The 23,111-nt window shown below is 43.1% G+C and overlaps 1 protein-coding gene across 3 annotated transcripts; it reads right to left on the bottom strand.

The window, feature by feature from the left end:
• Nucleotides 1–9,565: 9,565 nt before the first annotated feature.
• On the bottom strand, nt 9,566–22,377 carry INSIG2 (insulin induced gene 2). Of its 3 annotated transcripts, none has more exons than XM_031590705.2 (6): nt 22,277–22,377; nt 18,228–18,559; nt 16,218–16,342; nt 14,112–14,278; nt 13,662–13,761; nt 9,566–13,197 (listed from the first exon to the last, which is right to left on the bottom strand). In XM_031590705.2, exons 2-6 carry the CDS (start codon nt 18,469–18,471, stop codon nt 13,156–13,158), a joined length of 678 nt encoding a protein of 225 aa, XP_031446565.1. In that variant the 5' UTR covers nt 18,472–18,559; nt 22,277–22,377; the 3' UTR covers nt 9,566–13,155. The 3 variants fall into 3 exon arrangements, with proteins under 3 accessions (XP_031446565.1, XP_031446566.1, XP_031446567.1); XM_031590706.2 differs by lacking the exon at nt 22,277–22,377 and adding an exon at nt 21,741–22,270; XM_031590707.2 differs by lacking the exon at nt 22,277–22,377 and having other exon boundaries at nt 18,388–18,543.
• Nucleotides 22,378–23,111: the final 734 nt, after the last annotated feature.

Genomic DNA, 23,111 nt, shown 5'->3' with positions numbered 1-23,111 from the left:
AATCACATCCGGCTCAGTGCCGCCCTGTTCTGATTAGGGAGATAGCCACATACTGGAATATCTGGGCGTGTTATCTTCTCCTGAGGATGGCAGGGGAGCTGGGCTAGATGACCTTTAATGGTCCCTTCCAACTCAAACAATTCTATGACTCTATGATTTCGCAACAAAGACCGTAGAGCCTTTCCTTCCCGATACTGCGTTTCCCCTCACAGAAGCCCTCCCAGCAAGGCACTGTTTGGCAATGGGTATGTGGGTGTGAATGCCTCTCATTCTCTCCTGCTCTTCTCTGCCATTCCAGTGCTGAGTCTTGAACTTGGCAGCTGTTGGCTCTTCCACTGCAAAAGCCCAAGATCTCCTGCCCCGTGATTTGACTTGGGATGACAGAGAGGAAAACATGAACCATAAAGTGCAGGTGATGAGAGAAAAGGAAACGGTGCTGCAGCTGCCCCTCTCCCCACGGCCCACGCTTGCCCCGGCCCTCCCCAGCACAATGTGCTCCTGCTGCCTCTGCAGCACTCTTCCATGGACCTTTGCCATCAGCTGTTTTTGGCCAACATCCAGTTTCCCTCAGGAATGCAACTGGAAGAAGGGAAACGGCAATTTTTAACACTTCATATTTCATCCAAGGAGGGATGAAATTTTAGCAGAGCAAAAACATGGCGACTGAGCAGCCTGGGCTGTCTGCTCACTGGCATTGCAGTCAAAATATCACAGTGTGAATGGGACATTTCGGTGAGGGGACGTGTTTCAAAGGCTAGAAAAAAGGTTTACTGCACATCCTCCTCTACTACATGCTGGGGTCGTCTAAAAAACTTCAGGCATTAATTCTTTGAGAAGTTTTGAATGCTCAAACTGATGTAAATATCCTCAATCTTTGTGAGTGTTTTGGTTCCTATTCAATATCTGTAGCTTGAATGCACATCTAATATTTTTGTTACAGCATAGATATCAAGTGCCCCTGTCCTGTTTACTTTCCATGTTTTAGTGTCTAGAGGAGGGCTGTAAGAAAGAAGGGGAGAGATCCTTTAGCAGATTCTGTTGTGATAGGATAAGGGGAAATGATCTCTAACTAAAAGAGGGGAGATTTAGACTGGATATAAGGAAAACTTTTTTTATGATAAGGGTGGTGAGGCAGTGGCACAGGTTGCCCAGAGAGGTGGTGGATGTCCTGTCCTTGGAGACACCCGAGGTCAGGCTGGATGGGGCTCTGAGCACCTGATGGAGCTGTAGGTGTCCCTGTTCATTACAGAGGGGTTGGACCAGGTGGCCTCTAAGGGTCCCTTCCAACTCAAATGATTGTATGATTCTGTGTGGAGAGAAGGAAACTCCAGGGTGTGTAGCCAAACTTGGGAACATCCCACCAAGGAGAAACTCTCGAGGCTGAGGTGCAGATGTTAAATTAAGTTGATTTTGTGTAGATGTACACTTTCCCAAACAGCTCAAGGAACAGCTGAGTAGTACTTGGAAAGGGCAAGGATGAAGGTCAGGCAGGAGTGTCCTCATTGCTACCCATGAGCAGATGAAGGCTGTTTGACCAGCTTATACTGGAGTCTCTTGTTGGTTTGATTTTCTCTCATCCAGGCAATTTTCCTGCTGTTTTCCTTGTTTCATACAGTTGCTAAGGTCTATCATTTATACATTAATTATGACTCACATATTCATGACAGTGGAAGTGTAACAGAACCATGATTTGGATGTAAATGATAGGTGATGCTATGACATAAAGAAATATAAATTTTCTCATTGACATCTAGAATTGTAAAATATTTTAGCCAATAACTTCTCTGTGAAACTTCTTGCTCCTTCATGAGAAGGAGCCATCTCTAGAAAAGCCCAGCTGTGCTCCACAAAAGTGACCATGCAGACTGGGACCTGATGAGAGCGAAGGGCTGATTTCCTCTCCAGCATCCTAAACAGTTGAATATCTCTAGGAGAATCCAAGGTAGAAAGATCAACTCTTAGAACGATAGATTCAGTAAGGTTGGAAAGACCTCAAAGACCATCTAGTTCAACTGTCAGCCCTTCCCCACTATGCCCACTAAACACATCACTCAGTGAGACATCTCCCCTTCACTTGAAAACCTACAGGGACAGTGATTCCATCACCTCTCTGGGCACCCTGTTCATCAGATCCAGGTCTTCATTTGCCTTCAACTAGCAGCTAAGGAATCCAGTTCAATTTTGTCTGTGAGAAAAGTGAGATAAATGGTGTGTACATGTCTATCAGGTAAAACATTTGATCACTTACCTTCTCGGTCGTCACTGATCTTTAATCACTTATTATGTAATGTTACACCCAATACAGATTAGTCTGGGGGGGAAAATCACAGCCATGCAGCCTGCAGAAACAAGGCAGCAATTTGTCTGCAGGAGGAAGGTTGCTCTTTTCTGTGCACCCTGTTTACAGCATCATTTATCATGGCTGAGAACCGCCCAGAGGCAGCAGAACAATGTTTTGCCCATGTCACACGAGGCCAGCTGCCTTCCTATGGGCTCCCATCCAAATAGCTGCCAAAACGAAGAGTTTCCCAGGGCAAAGGCCTCTAAAGCGACGCCAGATCAATCAGCCCAAGTAGGCTTATAAGACTTTTAAAACTCTTGGCCACTGCTGTAGGAAAGTATGGTCTTTTTCAGGCTACCTCTGTGACAGTGCCGTGTTCAGAGAACTATTGTACTTGCAGATTGAAGACAGATCTACTTGGTAGTAGCAAAAGAAGAAAGAAAAAGAAGAAAAAGAAACAGAAAAAGAATCCCAAAGCCAAACCCTACAAATTATCTCCTACCAAAGAAACTTTCCTGATCCTAAAAAACCTAGCTACAATTTAGCATGTTTTCCTATACACAACATGAAAAAGCAGTAATATTTTATGTTGTGATTATAGGACACTGTGGGCTGCAGCCATCTGCTAAGAGAGGGACGTTTTGGTCCCTGAACATCCTGGTTGTAATCAGCACAGCATTTGAGTTTCTGAGTTACCATGAGCTCTGGTACAGTGTGGATGCCCATCAGCACCAACAGCACATAAAGCATGGGAGAGCTGACTTGGGGCTGAGAGAGAATTTTGGCACATCTCACATATCTTCTTTTTCAGAGCTACAGTTGGGTTCAATCTTCTATTATGACTGAGGATTTGGGTGGGGTTTTTTAAAAGTGTCCAGCCTTGGCCTAAATCTCCTCCTGCTGGGGACAATGAGTTTCCCACATGCCCCACGGCACACATGGCAGAAGATGGAAACCAGTGTGGTGTGCTTTGGGAAATCCCTCATGCATCACCCATCACAATGGGTCAAATCCTTCATCCCTGTGTGAAGTCTGAATGAGCAGCACTGCACAAGGATGGGGTGCTGAAGGCACTCTGCAACCACACAGTGTTACCTTTCCTCACTCATGGAATGGCATCACTTCTGGGAAAGCTTCTGGAACCTCTAGAGTTGGTCATTTGGCCAATGTTCCTGAAGTTTCAGCCCATGGAATGGAGATGACCAGGACACGATTCATACTTCTGCTCCTCATACGTCTGGCACTGATCCTAACTTCTGAATTTGAGGGCTGTAGAGACTGGGAAAACAGAACTATTTATGATTTGATAATTTTTGTTCCACTTGCTACAAATTTTGATGCAAGGTAGTGTTTTTGAACATCAGCTCTTTTCGTTAATTAATGGAAGTAGCCACAAGCTATTTAAGATCTTTAGGAGAATAGGAATTTATTGTTGGTTGGAAATAGCTGCCAAACCCACACTTATCAAAGACAAATTGGATTTGGAAATAAGGCTGGAAGCCTATCTGTCATGTCAGCCATCCAGCAGTTTCTTGGTAAAACAACTCAGAGCCAGCTTGGTGTCATCCAGGCATTGAAGACAGCCTGCATTGACAAGATTCTCCCACATTTTCTTCCATAGACTAACAGGCAGGACAAGAGTTATAATAAATTGTTTGAACTGGAAGGGACCCTTAAAGGTCAACTAATCTAGCCTCCCTGCAATGAATAGGGACACCTACAGCTCAATCAAGTGCTCAGAGCCCAGTTCAACCTCACCTTGAATGCCTCCAGAGAGATGTCTACCATCTCTCAGGGCAACTTGTTCCAGCGCCTCACTACCCTTACTGTAAAAAACTTCTTCCTTATATCCAGTCTCAGTCTCCCCTTTTTAGTCTGAAACCCTTTCCCCTTATCCTACCACAACCAACCCTGCTAAAGAGTCTGCCCCTTTCTCACAGCCCCCCTCTAGATACTGAAAGGCTGCTCTCAGGTCTCCCCACAACCTTCTCTTCTCTGGGCTGAACAGCCCCAGCTCTCAGCCTGTTCTTGTAGGGAGGTGCTCCATCCCTGGGATCATTTCTGTGGCCCTCCTCTGGATGCGCTCCAAGAAGCCTGTGTCTCTCCTACAGATGCATTCCCACAGCTCCCTCACCCATTGGCTGCCCCACAGGGGAAGCCATGGAGAAATAAGTATGAGCTCAACAGCCTTGAGCCTGTTTTTGCAGTACCCCAGCCAGAGAACTAAGCCCATAATGGGCAAAGAGTATCAATCCGCTGTTAACAGACACCTTTACATCATTATTTCTTCTTCATCTGGGATATTTCTCATCAGTGTTTTTCACCAAATATCAGGCTGTGTTTCTGTAAGCCAAAAGGAATAAATAGATTTTTTTCTTCTGCATTAGGTAAACAAACACAGTACATGGTCTCAGTTTGCTCTGGTTGAAGATCTGTTCCATTACCTTCAGTGCCAAGACAGCTGGGATCTTCTTATCATCCTTGTATTGGGATGACTGCAGCAAAGGCATAAAACGCTCGCTTTCTTCAGGCAGCCCTGTGAATATCGTGCTCATTTAAGAAGTATGTAAAGAAGACATCACCACTGGATACGTGTTCTCTGGTAGCAATCAATGCACAGCATATGCTTTTGATGAGGTTAGATAACAAGCATCACATGGAGCAAGGAGTACCACGCACACACACCCTTCTGAATATGTCAGCAATAAAATGAGAACTACAAAGGTGAGCAGGAGCTGCCCACTGCAGGATGCCTCATCTAGCTCCAGCTCTGCTGTGCAATGCAAGCATAACTCTGTAGCTTGATCTAAAAAAAATGAAGAACACGAAAATACAGTGCTTTGAAGGATCAGCACAAGGATACATCTTTATTCGCTTCTTATTGTTGAAAAAGGAGTTTTGCACATCAAAAATGGAGAATTCTTTCATGTTATTGTCAGCTCCGTAACCCACCTAAAGCAGCGTTATTAGCACTGACAGAAAGACAGGTGTTAACAGCTGGAGAGAAAACAAATGTAGGGAACTGTGGCAAAATCTGAAGAGAAGCAGATGTGTTTTCGATATTTATTTTAATAGAGCTTCTTAAACATGTTTAATATTGACGTGGCTGCAGTCTCAGCCAGCACTGCGCTGCTCACCTCTGCCATTGCTTCTTTTCTTTCCCTCCTATCTTGCTGCCATAGAACAGCAGCTGCGATTCTCTCAGGAAATGCCAGTTTATTCCTCCCCCTCCCCCATATAAAATGGATAGAGTTTTTTAGCAGTGGGAGTTCGGTGTGATTAGTATGCTAATGTAGGGGAGAGAAAAGGAAATGGAGATGAGAGATATGGTCCTTCAGCGAAGAAAGGCAGCAACAACTGAAAGGAGGGTCGCTGCTAATCAATTAACCTACAATGGACCTAATGCCATAAGAAGCCATCGTGCATAAAGGGACAAAATTCTCTGTGACAGATGGCACTCGGGCGCGTGATATCACAGGGTTACTGCTTGAGAGCCGGCTCACCTCCCATACCGGGTAAGCAATAAAGCAATAAAACTGCTTATTTATTTTAAAGAGAGAAGTTGAAATGCTTATTTACCAAATCAATCAAGGCTTACTAAGGCAGAACAGCCACAGTCCTCACGGCCCTAAAATGCTGGATACTTCACTGATTTCAAATAGCAATTATCTGTTGCAGTTTCTTGAACCCGCTCTGACTGCAAAGAGACGTTTAATTTGCAAATTCTGATGAAAATTGTCATTTTTTAATTGCCTATTTCACCAATTTGAATTTTAAAACAAACGATTAACTAGAAGCTCATTTTTACTTGCCTTGGGCGAGCCAGGAAAATATTTGTCAAGACCCAAGTCTGTCTGCTTAGCATTTGAGTTGAGAAATGCACAACTGCCTTCAAGTCAACATTAGCTGTGACAGAAGCAAGACTATTATTTAACAGTAGCTGGAAATGTCAAAAACAAGCGGTGCCCAGTGTTCTGACAAGGCAGCGTTGAGAAGAAACTGCTTTTTTCAACACTTGGTTAACAGTAAAGCAAAACTGTACAATTATCACTCAGCTCCGTATGAGGCTCTGGTGGCTCCTCTGAACTGATGGGGATCATATAATCATAGAGTCATTAAGGTTGGAAAAGATCTCTAAGATCACCACGTCAACTGCCCACCTACCACAATACTGCCCACTGACCATGTCCCTCAGTGCCACATCTCCACAGTTCTTGAACACTTCCAGGGATGGTGATTCCACCACCTCCCTAGGCAGTCTGTGCCAGTGCTTGGCCACTAGGACAATGTGTGTGTGCACAGTCCTGTTCCCAGCTCATATCCCTAATACTCTGCTGTGTAGCAGCCTATAACCAATTTCATTCCATCTATCTCTGAGTCTCTGCACTGATCATTTTGATCTGGCACTGAAATGGAGCTTCCTTTACTTCCAGCCAGCTTACTAAGCGACCCTCTTCCCTGTGCTATTTTTCCAGGAATGCTATGTACTTCTCATTCTACCATGCTTCTACATCTATTACTTATGTAACACTACATTTCTATCATTTCTTCTAGTACTTATCATTGCCAAAGATACATCACTGTATCGATTCATGGTCTCGAAGCATCACTCTTTAGGAGCTCCCCATTTATCTTCTTTAAGTCACCTCTCCAGCTTCAATTTTGCTTGTTATGCTCATTTGAGGGAATTGGTTGGCAAGAGGGGCCTGAAACCACACAAGCCGGAATTATTTCACTCTCTCCTGTTTAATCAGAACAGGCACAGGTCCAAAACAAATCATCAGTCGGATTTCCTACAAGTGAGACTGGACACAACATGCAGGACTGTGGCAAGCCGTCGTGACAACAACCTCATCGGTGGCCAACATTTGGCATTTGCATCATTATTAATCCCATCAGGCAGATGTGATTACTATTAAATCCATCTGTCCCCCCAAAGAGCTGAGATACCATAGAAAAGGCACACACTGCAAATCAAAGAAAATGACACTTCCCATCAGCAGCGAAAGAAAAGAGGGACAGGCAGAATCTGCTGAGGGCTCACACTGGATGTGCAATGCTTCTTGGACCTGTGGCACGCTACAGAAAGGAGCTCAAAACAATTTCACCCCCTTCAAACACAGTGGGCTGAATTCCTGACCAGCATGGCGTGCCATACACCCACCGCAAGCAGTGGAGCTGTGCCAGCTCAGTTGAGAACTTGGCTTTGCATGTCAGCCCATTCAACAGTGATTGCACTTGACGTGCAGCACAGAACAAGCATTTGTTTTTAGGAGAAAACAGTGGAGTCTTTCAGTGCTGACCCAGCCTATAAATAGTCCTGGTTCCAAGAATAGGATTAAGTGTCCTTCACTCAGGCTCCAGTGTATTAGTGCAAAGGGAGAGCAAGGAGGAGGAGGAGAAGAAACAGTGTTCTTCTCTCTTTGGCACGCCAGTGGTAAGATTCACTGTTCCAGGCAAGAAACAAGTCTGTAGGCAGGGCAACTTTACTTTGCATGAGAACCTATAGTTGATGCATGCCCTTAATGCCCTCACAGGGACCTTCACTCCTCCTAAGCACAGTGCAGCCCCATTTCCTCAGCTCTAACAAAGTCACCACCACCCTGAGCAACTGGAGCAGACTGCTGGTTTCTCACAAAATCCAAGATGACTGCACTAATCCCAGTGAGACCTCACTAACCTCACTACAGCCATTTCCTACACGTTCCCTACTGGTACAGCCAGGTCACGCTGGGAACTAGGATGGTTCCCCAGACGCTGAGCCAAAACCCAGCACATCTGGGTTAGGATAAAGCAGACAGGACCAAACGTGGCCCAGTGGCCAGCAGAGGGATGTCTTGGCAGCAGGTAAAGGTCCAAGCAAGTCAGCAATACCGCACTGTATCTGTGAAGCTCTTCTTCCTCTCCTGCTTAGAAATCCAGTGTGAAAAATTGAACCAATCACTTACTTTTTCTTGCAACAGTATGGCAAGTGTTGGAGCTACCCCTTGCATAACTTACAGTAGTTGCTGCAGCACCCTATGGCCATAGCACATACCTTACAAAATGCTGGCTGTGTGCGAGTATTCCTGCATTAGCCCGCCATACACACATATTCAGTACAAAAGCAAAGGCAGAACCACTGTCAGTGCAGAACCTTAGCCTATGAACATGAATCTGGGGATGCTGTAGGATGGGAGTCCTATGCTGATGCACATGGCGTGCTGTATGCTGAGCTCCTAACTCACTTACCTGGGGGAAAGCATAGCAGCAGCCCTTTCCCATTATCTTCTTTCTTTTCTCTTCTGCCTCCTACATGCTATAGGCAAACTAAAATTGTGTGGCAGTGCAACAGGAACTGCTTAAGCACTTCAGAAAGGAAAAGCAAGAAAGGAAAACCTCAATAAAATGCAAAATCATCCTTCAACCTGGATTTCAGCTCCAGTCAGAACAAGAAATGACCTGTTCTTCTTCCGTGGAGTGACTTTAAGCATTCAAAGCACAAACTCCCAGTACACAAAGCCCCAGTTTATCCTTTAATTTGAGGCTTTGTCATTTGAGTGGGGAAGGTAATCAGAACAAGAAGCCTTGTCCTGATTAGGGACCGTGCTGCTTAAAGTATGACAACAGACACTACATCTCCACGCTGACTGTATGAAGCAATTAAGGTGGTGTTTACTATTCCACAACACTTAACGTGCTGGACTGACCTTTCATTTAGTGCTGAACATTAAGCTGCAAAATTACTTATGCTTTGCATTTAATATTGGCATCAAAGCCAACTGCATTCGATAGTTATTCCCACTGCAAGACACGTGTTCCTTCTGCCAGCTGTGCAAGTAACTGTATAAGCATTATATTTTTTATTTAACATCACTTACATACATTACGTTCATTCGTCCCCAAATGTAAAAAGCAAATGCATAACACTCAGGGTGATGCTGCTGGTAAAATCACATCCCCACCTCACACACTGGGAGAGAAGAAAGAAGGCTGGGATGCCACAACACCGGCATCAGGTCCCAACCAGATGGCAGAAGAGAAGCATGGAAGCTGTGGAGGAAACTTTGTTTACTCTCCCAGCTACGCACATCAGCAGTGCTACAAAAGCAGGCACAAAATGCCTTTCAAGAGAGCTGGGTGGAATACACTCTCAATTGGGCAACTTTCCATTTGTAGCCACAGGCAGCAGAGGCAGGACACACATTTTCCACTGCCCAGGGCACTGCTCTCCCAGACAGGCTATGGAGGGCCAGCAAAGCAGCTTTGCCAGCACGCAACTGAATGAACTGTGCTACGGCTGTCTAAAATCACAGTCATTTTTATTTTTGCCTGTAAAGTCAGGCACTTGGCATAACCATGACTGCCTTTTGACAGCAGTTAGGTTTTTGGGTCACAGCTTACCACATCCAACACAAACACAGCTCTTTTCCATTTGCCTCCACCTTCTTTCCAACGTTAAGCTCCATTGCAATTGGAGCAACCATACACCTGAAATGTGGATGAAGCTCACCTGCTGTCTCACTCTGCCTTCAGGTTTTTTCATTATACATTTCCAAACCTCTCTGTGTTTGGAAGCAACAACTTGCTTGACACAGAGTGATGAACAAATACTTCATGTTCCATTGATATCCAGACCAGAACAATACAAATATATTATTATAAGATTTCCTGCCACCTGCGGTGGTTTGTTTTCTTTCCCATATTCTCAAGAACTATTTAAATCTGAATCTCTTCCGTATTGCAGCTGAAGTGATCTGGTTTATTTTCCCCCAGCTACAATACTCCCAATGTGGATTCAAAAGGCCAAATTTTCCAAGGCAGATCAGCATGCTAATTACAATCGAATCACTGCTGCTTTGATCAGCTGTTCCTTTTTTAGTACTTCCAGACAGGTGTTTGGTAGAACCAATATGCCAGATCAGTGATCAAAATTACTACAAGATGGCTGATAGAAGGCAACTCTGTTTGTTTTAAATCAACAGCATTTAAAAACAAAAGAAGAAATCTATCAAACAAGGTTATCGTTGTATTTAATGCACATTTTGCTTTTAACAGCAATTTGCCAGCTTAAACAGCATAGAGCTTACAATGCTTAATTAGTGAAGAGGTTACAGTGCTTATAAAGTTGTATCTAAAATATACCTTATTTATTTTCTGTTGAACAACATTTTAAAGACGGTCTGTAATTACATGCTATACAGTAGTAGCATGTTCACACCACTACAGTTAAGGCCGTGTCTGCATTCTCATCTTGGACCTTTTTCAGGGTATGAACACATCAGCAATAAAGTTACAATGCAGTTTGAAAAAAAAAGACATCCAAGATCTCAAATCTTGTAGCAACTTCAGTCAAATAACAATAAAAAATAAAACACATGTAATAAAGGACTCCACCCAAAGGTATTCTGGATGACTGCTGCCTTTGCAAGACATGCTCAAAATTTCCAAAATGAAATTTAAAAGGTAGCTGACAGCACAGTCTGATCGTGTATAGATAATCTGAGTACAAAGTGCTTTAAAGTGTGTGCCAGAAATGCACAAATAACCACTTCTCACATACTGCACACATTTTAACATACACAAGGCTTCTGTGTAAATATTTAGACTGGTAGTAAAAGCAGCTCTATCACCAAGTGACTAACACAAACAACTCATCTCCAGTTGTACACACTTACTGATCAGGATGAAAGCGAATTGTTCACCAAGTCAGCTCACTGACTGAGGTACTATGTTTTTTTCCGGTTAGGATAAGAACCAACATCTGCATTTTTATGCCACTTGTACCTTGATAATCCAAGAGGGACTCACCATGCTGCCTGCCAAGCTGAAACCATTTGTTTAAGTGAAGAAGGCAGGTAAGGCCAAATACTGCACAGAAAGGACAAGTTTTTATTCTTAGTGGTATACCAGAGCCTGCCTAAGGAAACTCACTTCATGCTCAAAAGGTTTCTTTGTGTTATTCATTAAATGATTGTTATTATCACGGTCTGATTAAAAGCAAATCTCTAGTCAGCAACCTGCTGCAACATGTTCTGTGACAGTTTTTAAAATCAAGAGCATCTACAAGTGCATCCTTGAGCTGTTACCAAATGTAAGAGTGCTTTTTGGTGCAGAATTGTCATGGAACCTTAATAAGCTAATGGAAGAGTGGAGCTGCAGAACCAAGCTCCAAGAACCAAGTACATCACTTGATTATTGTTTTCACACTTTTCCAATCAATAAATTTTCCTTCTCATGGCCAATGTTTTTGGAAGCACACTTAGAATAAGCGTGTAAGACTGAAGAAGAGTTTCCTATTCCAAGCTTTGTGTACAATGTATATACACATTAATAAAAACTTGTCTAAGCATCTATTTGTTCTTTGGACCAACTCCAGTCTCCTTAGGTGACTGTAACATTTCTTATAAACCTTTCATAGAAGATTTAAAAAAATATACTTCAAGACAAACAACCAACCAACACATTAAAACATTAACACAGAAATAGGAGGAAAACAAAGCAGAGACTTTTCACACCAAATTTACTACTGGCATAGGCTGCAGAATCCTCTTTAAGTCTCCTTTCTGCCTTCTTGCACTGTTGCTTTTGTCTCAGGATCTTAAAAGGGAGCTGCAAAGCCAACATGAAGAAATTCCATGCATGTCCATGACCACGGATCACACTAAAGTCTTTCTCAAGAAGAGAACAGATTTAGCATGTGGCCTGTTTCAGCTCTGTCCTGTCAGACTTTCTGCGCACAGGCACCTGTAAAATAAGCACAACAGTACCTCTCTACCTTCACAAAGTTGCTATGAGAACAAATGTATTTGAGTGCCTGGACCACTGTTACAGCAGTAAGGGCTACTTCAGTACCTAAAACACAGCCTTTGTCTTCCCTGCAAACATTATGGGGAAAAGACAAGAACTAACAGAAATAGCATTGGTAATGGAGGTCTTTCTGACACTATATGGTAGTGGCTGATTTAGTTCAGCAGAATGAAGTTTTATAATAAAAAAAACCCTAACACGTCCCAGCACCCTGCCATGGGCTGGTTGCTACCCAGGCCCCATTCAACTCAGCCTTAAACTCCTTTAGGGACAGGGCATCCACATCTTCTCTGCCTGTTCCTGCACCTCACCACCCTATAGAGTAAAAATGAACTGCATTGCATCCTTTTACTCAATACAAAAAGTAATTTCAGAGAGTTCGTCCACATCTGATGATGGTTCAACACAAATCCATATCCAAGCATGTGTATTGTTTCCAGCCCCAGTTTCTATTTCTTTGTTCTGGATATATGATACTGGACACAGAAAACAAATGAAATGATGCATCAATAACCCACACAATTCATACTAAGCCTCCTCTTCTGTGATGTGAATGACAGTGTGTTAATAGGCAGAAATCAGTTACTTATTGCATCAAGGCCCACTTGCAAACCATGAATTTCTTAAGTGTATTCCTAGCTAACATCATGTAAAGAGAAGATCTTCATTCCTAAGTCTGAATCCCGCATTTTTCACTGAGCTATTAAGAACAAATTCCTCAAAACTTTCAAGATAAAGTGAAGCAGAAGTTGCAGCTACAGAAACATAGTGCAAAGGTTCAGTTTGGCACTGCAACATTATAGACAGACAAGAAGTTATGGTAAACTCAGTTTAGATTTGGAAAAAAGAATCCTATAATTGAACCAACATTATCAAATGTATTGCATACTATTGTAACTTCACAGTAATCAAAAATCAGACATTAAAGTTTCTATAGAAGCAGCAATCACAGATTGCAGTAAAATATACCACTGAAGAGAAAAAAAAATTGCATTTTGGCAATTTCATAGTCAAGTGTTCCTTATGCTCCTCCAACAGTCATTTGTCAGATATTCTCCTGTTTTAAAGGTGCATACTGTTCTTCCTCAGTCCTCATGAGACTTCTCTGCAATGACTTTGCATTCATACTGAAACACAGAAATTGGCAAAACAATAATAATTATGCACATACCTAATAAAAAAAAGGGGAATTTTCTACAATAATAATTTTGAAATAGCTCAGCTTAGTATTCTACCCACTTAAGCTTGGTCTCCCTAAGTTCTGTGCAAACAATGCTGGCTGTGATTTCTGTCCCTGTGAGCAGCAGAAACAGTACAGATTTAAGAGTGGCTTGACTTCTCCCCTAAAAGCTGGTGCTCTCATTTAGCTTCTGAAATAAAGCATGCACCCCAGCATACAGAGCAAAGCAATGAGCCACGTTCCTATTAGAAGCACTGACAGCTCACTAACCAAATCAAAAAGCAACAATTACCAGTTTCTACTTCATCCCACATCTCCAGTTCAAATAACTGATTGGTACATACAAAGGAAGCAGTGACGTGTAGACTAGCAGCATCACTAGAAGGCAGTCAGTCCTTTCTCCATACTTACCATTGCCAGCTGCCTGCCAATATTGCCCATTGTTATTCCACCAGCAAAAAATATACATGGCAACCAGGAACGAACATAAAGGAAATCTGGAGATGTGTATCTGGAAAAAAACAGCTTTTTAGCTCAAACTTGTGCCACATATAAAGGAGAGTTCTTCAATCACAGGGAACAAATTTACAGACTTAAGTTATAGACACTTCAACTCAAAATGCCACTATTATAGAAACTTAATGGCTTAAAGTAATCAACACTGTTGATAAAAGCAGCAATTTTACTGAAATAAGCAACTCCCAACTGACGGTCTTAATACCGAGCTATCACAAATTTATTTTACTCCCCAAATTAAATTCTGACTATTTTACAATTCATATCAAATTCAGCCCCTTCAGTTATTCTGACTTTACATTACAGCTTCAGGATGCTATTAGTTAGCTTCAAAGAAATACTTACTGATAAACTCCATTGTAGACCAGAAGTTGTGACACCAACGTGGCCAGGAAAGCAATTCCTACTCCAAGACCAAAGCCACTTCGTGATCTATCAAATGTCCACCACAGCCCAATTGACAGGGCTGCTAACGTGAGAGACAACTGGATATTGTTGGCAAAATCCACTTTCTGTGTTAATTGTTAAGGAAAAGTTTGAAAATAACAAATGCAAATGTAGTTTTCTTTGTTCTGTTCGTCATATACTTTAACATAATAGTTTTTCCCACCATAAAAAATACAGCACTAGCTGTATCTGTTACCACACAACTACAGTGTAGAAGGAAATAAGCCTTGTAAATGTTGCCAGCATATCAGGAAACTAACGTGTGAAGACGCTTCATGTTTTTAGGGTCATAGTACTGTAAAAGAGCTAAGACTATATATCTACCAAATAACACAATAGTTTTAGATGCACAAAGAAATGCACATTACTATTCAGAATAAGGACTTTCCATCCTTATCTGGTCCTTCGTTACACTATGCATGAAATCTTAATTCTGCCATTAAACTCTTTTAAATGGCAGAGATTTACTGGAGGGGAAAAAAAAAAAAAGATACTTGTCACTCTTTCTTCTACTGTGTTTAAATGACATGGTAGTTTGCATTCAGCAGAACATTAAGTGCTTTCTTAAAAATGAAATGTAGAAAATATTACTGTGAAAGTACTCAACACTGAAAATCAGTTTTTATGAAATCTACAATAATGACTCAGGCTATTTGTATTGTTTCACCTTCTTCAAAATGTTTTGGAAATACCAACTCATCCTCACTATTTGTTTCCAAAAGAGATTATTGAAAAGACAGCTGTTGAGTTTCAAAAGCCTGAAAGCAAATTTGTGGGATGAAAACATAAAAATCACTGTCCTACTTTCTCACAAAGGCCTGGAGAGAGCTAGAGGAAATTAGAAAGAAGTTCAACTAATAAGTAAAATTAATTAATTACAGGATGAAAATCAATAGCATCAGAAAAAATGCCAAATGAACAAAAACCACACCAAATATGGTAATGTGCAGAGCTAGTAATAAACCAAAAAGACAGCCTTCTGGGAGAGCTGTCAAGGAGGAAACACAGTACATTAATGTTATTCTGGAATATGTGCAACAGCTGTTAGAAAACTGCAAGGTTTGTTGCAAATAACTTGAACCATGTGAAGAAACACTATCAATTCTCTTGCATTTCTGCAAGGCAACAAAGTTCTATTTGCTCACGGAGCAGGTACAGCTGATGAGAATTACAGGACTACATTAACAAATCTTTGACAAAAAGAAAACAAACAAGGTTTGTAAGAGACACCATGAATGACTCAACCTTGACAGCTCCAGCTTGTCTGGCCATGCAGGATTGGTTTTAATCCCACAAGCCAACTAGCAACAACAACAAAAATATCCAAAGGCCACTAAGAGCTCTCTCAGTTCTCACATCATTCACCAACCTGTGCTTTTTTTCCTGGAAATTCAGTAGCCTCTTAGCACTACCGCCACACATTTCTGCTGTGTTGAAGCTAACAGTGAAAGGAATGAGTTCCAGAGAACATAAATGTTCTTTCAAATCAGTTTATACCACAGGAAAGGTAACTATCAGCATCTAGGCCACATTTGTGGAATGAGGTAACAACACCTGAAAAATGCAGTGTGCAGCCCTGGTGTCACCCAGTTCTAACTCTTCCCCACCCTTTACAAAGTGCACGTGTTCACTGGTAACCTCAAGATTGGGCTTCAACCTTTAACTACAGTGTTAAAAGAAAATCAAACCTTGAAATTAAAGCATTTTTCTGTAGTATGTATCATGTAAGCATTTCCCTGCACTTAATTTTTCAGAGAAAACAAAGACTAAAAGTCGAAACCCAACATTGAGAAATTCTAACGGAAAGATTTTTCTGAACCCAAACAGATGAGACTTACCATCTCCAATAACGCTATGACAGTTTAACACTAAGACATACTCAGCATTTCCTCCGCAAACACACTGCACATTACATTTCTAACAACTCACGATGAGCGATGATGTAAACTTTTGCTTTACTGGAAACCTATTTCTTATCGCCAGTTTCATTGGCATACAGGATACAGCGCTGGCATGATTTATTCCCACAAAGACTGCTACACAGCGCATTACACTGGACCATTCTCTCTTAAATTTATGTGGCTCTCCCAGATGTCTGTCCATGCATGGGTACAATAACCCAATTACAGCTGTGGAAACACAAAAGAAGAAAGGCCAAAAAATTAAAGCACTGGCAATACTGAACTAACACAAAGACTAGCTTGATTTTGACAATTACTGTAACCAAAACAACTCTTTTAAGCACACAATACAAAACACACATGGCAAAAAAATCACAGAAGAACAGTAAGTTAAACAGTTTCATGGTTTTAACAAGCCCTGTAGAACTGTTCAGCAGCATCTTCAGACACAGCAGCAAAAGACTTTAAGACTGAGCCAACTGGAGAGCTCTGCTCCCTACCAGAATCCATGCTATCTCAGTGGAATTCAAAAAGAGCAGCAATAGCTTGCAGGCTGGCACTTTTGAAAACCCCCATATCAAATATACACATTAAAGTAACTGCAAAGTAAACACACCACAACAAGAAAAGAGTGTGGTCTATAACGTCAATATTTTGTGTCTTCTTTTGTTGTTTTACAAGCAGTTTTTGGGTAATGTTTTGCTCTTCTTCAATGCTACTATGAAGACTCAAGTAAGAGAGAAAGACATTAGCCTACAGTAGCTGCTGAATACAGACAGCACACAGGACTTCCAAGCCCAGGGAACTGCTCTTTAAACATTTACTCCTAAACTTATCCTGTATTGCAGTTGCAGCTAAAAAGACTGTTACCAACAAAGCTGAGAATTAACACCATTGCTTAACATCAAACTGGTGCTGCAGGAGGGAGGCAGAGACTGAGAAATTGGTATGGACTGTAATACCCTCCATTTGGCATGCTTTTACAGGTGTGTTATGGCAAAAGCTCTTTATTTTGCCAGAGAGGAACCTGATATCCAGCATTCACGGAAATAAACCATGAGTAAAGCTAGAGAAGAAAACAAATCCTCCATAAGCAATTTTCTTGCCAAAGACATCAGGCCAAACCAATGACTAGTTTTTCATTCTTCCCTGTTACTATCTCTGAAAGCAGTCTCCATTGTTATTGATTGTAAATATGCAAACTATCTTTATTTTGTTCATAAAAATAAACCACACTGCAAAGGAACATTCATGTCAGTTTCAGAAGGCTGTACAAGTCAAAATGGTAACAAAACAGACGAATTATCAGCATTTATCATTGAGACTGCCTGCATCTACTCTAGCAACTATAGTAAACTTGCAACTATAGCAAACTATAGTTGTAACACAGAATACTCCTCTTGACACTTGAAGATGAAAGAAAAAGGGCTATTTCTTACTGCCTACAGCAGATAACTCACTTAAACTAGCTCCCAAACCACACAGAAAAGCCTCTACTCTCTAAGTGATCAAGGGAAAAACAGAGCATGTTCACATCATCCAACCCAATACACAGCTCTATCTGAGGTGCTCTGTGCTGTAACACGCTGCTACAACTGCACACACCACATATCTTGCCTGAACTCCCTGAAAAGCAGTCAGGCCTTTGAGTCCTACAGAGATAAAGCAATGCCTCAAACTGAACTGAGGATCAAATGGAAAGCTGGAACACAAAATGGAGCATTACTCAGGGTGCTTCACTTTGCTTCATGCAAGCTGCAGCACGTAGCACCATCTGATAAACCCAGTGCCTGCGGAGCACACTGCTGTAATCCAGCCCTGAAGTTACACGTTGCACCACCTTCTGAAATCTAATAAAACTGTACTCTAACCTTGCAGAAAAATAAAGGTTTGTGTTCTGATAACAATATTACAGTGTAGCAAGTTAGTAGAGCAAGAATTTTTGGATACATGTATGCCTATCTGCCTATACAAGGTGGTCGGGGTAGCAACAAAAATGTTGCTGAAAGACATTTTTTGACTACCACATCTTTCACATGAAGGCTTTTTTAACCACAACTCCCTATGCAACCTTTCATTCCCATGCCAGGCATAGGTACACAACTGAACTTACCTGATGCTGTGCCACAGCAAGGTGGAACCCACCAAGCTGAGGAGAAGATGCTTGTGATCACATCAGGGGGGAAGAGAGTAACGTTCCTCTGAATCTGAAGCAAATTTAACACTAATGCAAGAAATACGCCAATAAAAAACAGCACTATACCACGAATTACCAAATTCATGCCATGACTGGTTACAGATGAAATGTATGGACCACTCTTTTTTGGTACTGTTGGCTTTGCATCATTTTCCGCCATGACTTCTTATGCTCTCAGAGACATCCAACAGGCTCGCTGAGGAGGATTCACTTGTAAGTTGGGATTTCAATTAGGAGATACCCAAACCCTGAAAGATAATAAAATGCAGGTGAAAAATACAAATAGAAGAAGTATTTTACTGAATTTTCTGAATAAGGCAATTAGTTCTTTGAGAGCAGAAGTGACCAAAAACGCCTTATGAAGAAAACAAGTTTTACAAATAGCTGTCTGCTAACAGACAGCATGGGATAGGATAAGCAGGAATGCAAAACCACAGTGATAAGAGAAACAAAACTGATATCAGATGGGAGATAGGCTTGCCTCATAGCAACAATAAATTTTGTTTTGCTTCCCTCCTTTAAACAACAACTGCAGATTATGTAATCCAGAAGCACATAACACAGCCCTCAGTTTTGATACAATCACAGGGGTTCACAGATCTCTCTTCTTGAAGAGGAGCCAGAAAACTCTCTTACATTGGAATGTAAGATCTGAGACATGTTTTTCAGGATGGAGTCAAAGTTCCAGCAATCCTGCAGTGCATCAACTTGTGTAACACCAGATACAGAGCAAGAAACTTAGCTCACTGGAGAAGTAACCTCAGACAAAACCAAAATAACACATGTTTTGTAAAAGGGTATGTTTACATTTACCCGAAATGTAAACAGGCACAAAAGAATCTGAGAGGAAAGGGAAGAAGGAGCTCCACCTGCCCATGCTTAGGATAGCTTTCTATATGAGTAACTGCAGGCACCACGTGAATGGCAGAGCTCCCATCTCAACCCCTCTTTAAAAAAAAAAATGCTGTCAATCAAGAGTCTTGTTATACACGGATTCAGTGCCACACTCATGTATAACAACAATTCTGATAGACAGCTTAGCCACCTGGAACCTAAAAAAAAAACAAAAAAAAAAAAACAAAAAAAAGCCCTGACAATGTTTTTAAATCTGGAGCTGCCAACTGGTGGCGGCTCCTGTTAACTCTTACTTATGGCCATGTGGATGGCAGAGGAGTGGAACAGGAGCTGCAGCCTTCCCTACTATGCCAGCTGACCCATAAGGACAGTGCAGACAGAGGCTGCCCTACACTTTTGCTGACCCAATGCCAAAAGGCAAAGGAAATACATCTGGGCTGGTTAAGATAGATAGCTCCAACAAAGATGTGAGGCCATGCTGCAGCATCCTCTGGCACTATTCCTTCCAAGAAGCAAAACAAAAGAGAAAAAGTGTTCAAATCACATGCAACTTCCCAGTGACAGTTTGGAGAGGCAGCAGTCCTCTCAAAAAACACAAGATTTCTTCTGCCTGGATGCTTCTGAATGGTATTTGTAATCACAAACATGTCCTGGTGAGGCAGAGGGGGAAGAGGGCAACCAGGGTGTCTAGTTCTGAGTCAGCAGCCTGACTCACACCAAGCATTGAGACATCTGCAGTAGGGCTGGCATCTGCAGCATGCTTCCTTCCAGCAAAAAGGAGGTGCTCCAGGTTTTGCTTTCCCTTCCTCCGGATGGCACAGCAGCAGAGCTGAGATAATACATTTAGCCTCCAGGAAAGAAAGCAGGGAATGGCAAACAAATCACACCTTCAGCTGAGAACCTTCCCCACCCCGGGGACTTTGCCCACGGTTGATGGCAGGAATACACACAATATGCAGGGGAAATCTTATGAACACATGATGTCAGAGACACTCCTTATCTCGATTTTTCCTAGGAAAACATACTAAACTGACTCTCCACTTCCTTCATTATCCCAACAGCTCTTGGCATTTCCTAAGTCTGAACATCCTTTTTCTATACTGTATGAACAGAGTTGATATATACAATTCCAAATGTGGATCTCTTGGCCTTGTGAAAGGAAGTTCCCACTTTTGTGTCTGCTTAAACAAGTTCTGCTGCAGCACACAGACCACCTTTGCTTTTTTTCCCCCACTCCCCTCATGTAATAGTTCACATCCTGTGATCCATCACTACTCCCAATACTTTCTTTTCTCCTTTTGGCAGCCTCCTGTTTCTTAGTACCAGTCCCAAACCTTGCACATTACATTTTATCCCACACGCATTACTCTGACACTCAATGTCATTCCATTTTTCCTGCAGGATATCCGTCCTCTCTGACCCTGCAAACATTTCCCAACTTCAAGTCATCAGCAAATATCAATACAACAGCCCTATTTTATGCAAAGTCATCAACCAAAGCATTAAGCAAGACCAACTCAACTCCCAATCTTTGAGGAAATCTATTAATAATTTCCCTGCAGCTATTATTTCCCAATTTTATAACCATCTCTTGATATCTCCCTCTAACAAGACTCTGCTACTTGTAATTCTTTGAGTACAATAGTCTCCAACTTAATTAAGAATCATCAGCTGTCCCATGAGGCACTACGTAAAATGTTTTACGTATGCAAAAATTGATCAGACCTTACTTTTTTTTCTTTTTCCCCGTACGTCAGAGGATTGGTTGCTGCCTTTTGTACAGCTCCTGCAGCTGGAAGCCATTTGAGGCACTCCAGGTGAGACTTTTTACTGTGATGCAAACAACTCTATCAGCACAAGGACACTTGTAGTGGGCAAACACCAATTAATGTGTTTGGAACAAGTAATGCCAGATCTCCAATTAGTATGACATGGTGACTTCTGCCCTGGTTTCTCACCCTACGCATGTTGTTTCCATTTACTTTATTACAGATTCCAAATTTTCTCTGCTGACTGGCTTCTGGCATACCACAAACAGAGAAACTGAGGAGAAGAGAAAAGCAACTGCTGACCAAACCCATTGGCAGGGTTCTTCTCAGCCTCTGACAGCCTCGATACAAGATTCTCAGGCAGAGCACACACTTGCACATCAAAATATTTACTGCTGCTTCCTTTAATGTAGATGGAAATTAAGATTTCTAAAGACATCAACCCCTTCTTCTGGGCTGAGAGCTGGTATGCCTCCTTTCAAGCCCTGTATCTTGCACAGGGTTTCCATTCAGACAGAATACTCCATCTAAGGTACCAACATTACTTCTGAGCCTTTCTCTCTTAAGAACCAATATTCGAAGCTACAGAAGCACTCAGGAAGCTACAGGCTGGCATGCACACAATGTCTCTGCTTCACTCTCCCTCTCTGGTGGCACACGGCCCCAGCCCAAGCCTTTTAGCACACCAAACGCAGCAGCTGAGAGAGCCAGGTATGGTCTGCAGGGCAACTGCACGGCGTCTTGTCTTCCAGAGTTCATAAGAAAATCATCACCCTTGACTATTTAAAACACTCAGTCACTTAACTGGTTTATAACTAGAAGATCCGTGCTGCAAACACTCCCCAGCGCTCCGCACGCTCATCACGAGCTTTCTGTTGGCTCACAACAACGCTTCTCGCCCGATAAGATGCGGTAGAAACAGCTCAGCGCAGCAGGAGCCGAGGAAGAAGGGACGTATAGCAGCAGCAGCAGCGTAACAACGGGACACCACCACCACCACCTGCGCCCTAGGAGAGGCAGGGAGCCCGGCAGCACCAACCCCACTGCTCGGGGCACGGGGCTGGGCAGCCCACCGCCCGGACACCACGGCAGGCACCGACGGGCGGCGCTGACCCCTCGAGGCGCGTTACGAGGCCCAGCCCGCAGGCAGCAGGCCCGGCTGGGGGCTCGGCGCTTCCCGGGGCGGCCTTTTTCTGCGGCAGCTCCAACCCGAGCCCCTCCGCGCCGTGCCCTCCCTCAGCGGCCGTCCTCGCCGAGCCCCGCGCATCCCCAGCCTCAGCTCTGAGCCGGCCCGGCCGCCCCCCTCGACGCGGGCGTCGCCGCGGCAGCCCCGGCACTCACTCGGCCTCCGCCATCTTCTCCTCCCGCGCCAGTCCCCGCCCCGCGCAGCCTCCGCAGCCTCCCGCCGGCGGGGGCGGGCCGGGCCGGGCGCTCCGAGTGCCGGCCCGCGGGGCGGAGGGCCCTGAGGCGCCGGGCGGCGCGGTGCTGGCGTTCGCCGCAGCCTCTCGCCGTCGGTGCTGCGGCCGGTTGCACGCAGTCGCGCAACAACGCCGCTCTGCTGCTGTACCAAAACGCACAGAACGCGGAAAGCAGCCCGCGTCCCCCGAGCGTTTCGCTTCTCCTAAGCGAAAATGTGAAGTGTAAAATTAGAGTTTACTCGTGCTGGTAGAAAGAAAAGCGTGCGCGGAGTAAGGGGAGAAGTAAATAATCCAAAATTCGGCGGTGGTTAAACTGCACAACGCTGCTGCGTGTGTGGGAACGGGCTGCCAAAATAAACGGGGGGATGCAGGCCTTGGGTTTCCTGTGACATGGATACAGGGCAAACTGCAGGACAGGAACGTGAAAGATGAAATACAGCTAACGCTGCTCCCCGAGCCGAGCTGCCTCGAGCACCTGACTGCTAAGAGTTGCACATGTGCTTAACTTCATTGATTAAGCCAAAAAGAGACACAGCTCATTACTCCACAAACCACATTTTCATCACCAATTTGTGGTCTCTCTGGAGGAAGGCGCAAGGCGAAGCAGGCAACAATCTGCTTTAACCTTTCTTCCCCAGTAGACAGGGCATAACAATAAAAAACCATCATTTGTTGTATACGTGGGGAGATATATAGGACCATAATGCTGCTGCTTTCATTATTAAATTTATTTCTGTATTGTTTTTATTATTATTCCC

Source organism: Phasianus colchicus, chromosome 7, assembly GCF_987193195.1.
Source record: "Phasianus colchicus chromosome 7, bPhaCol1.hap1.1, whole genome shotgun sequence".
Lineage (NCBI taxonomy): Eukaryota > Metazoa > Chordata > Aves > Galliformes > Phasianidae > Phasianus > Phasianus colchicus.
Note: the sequence above shows the minus strand (reverse complement) of the source record. Positions and strands in the feature narration are given on the sequence as shown.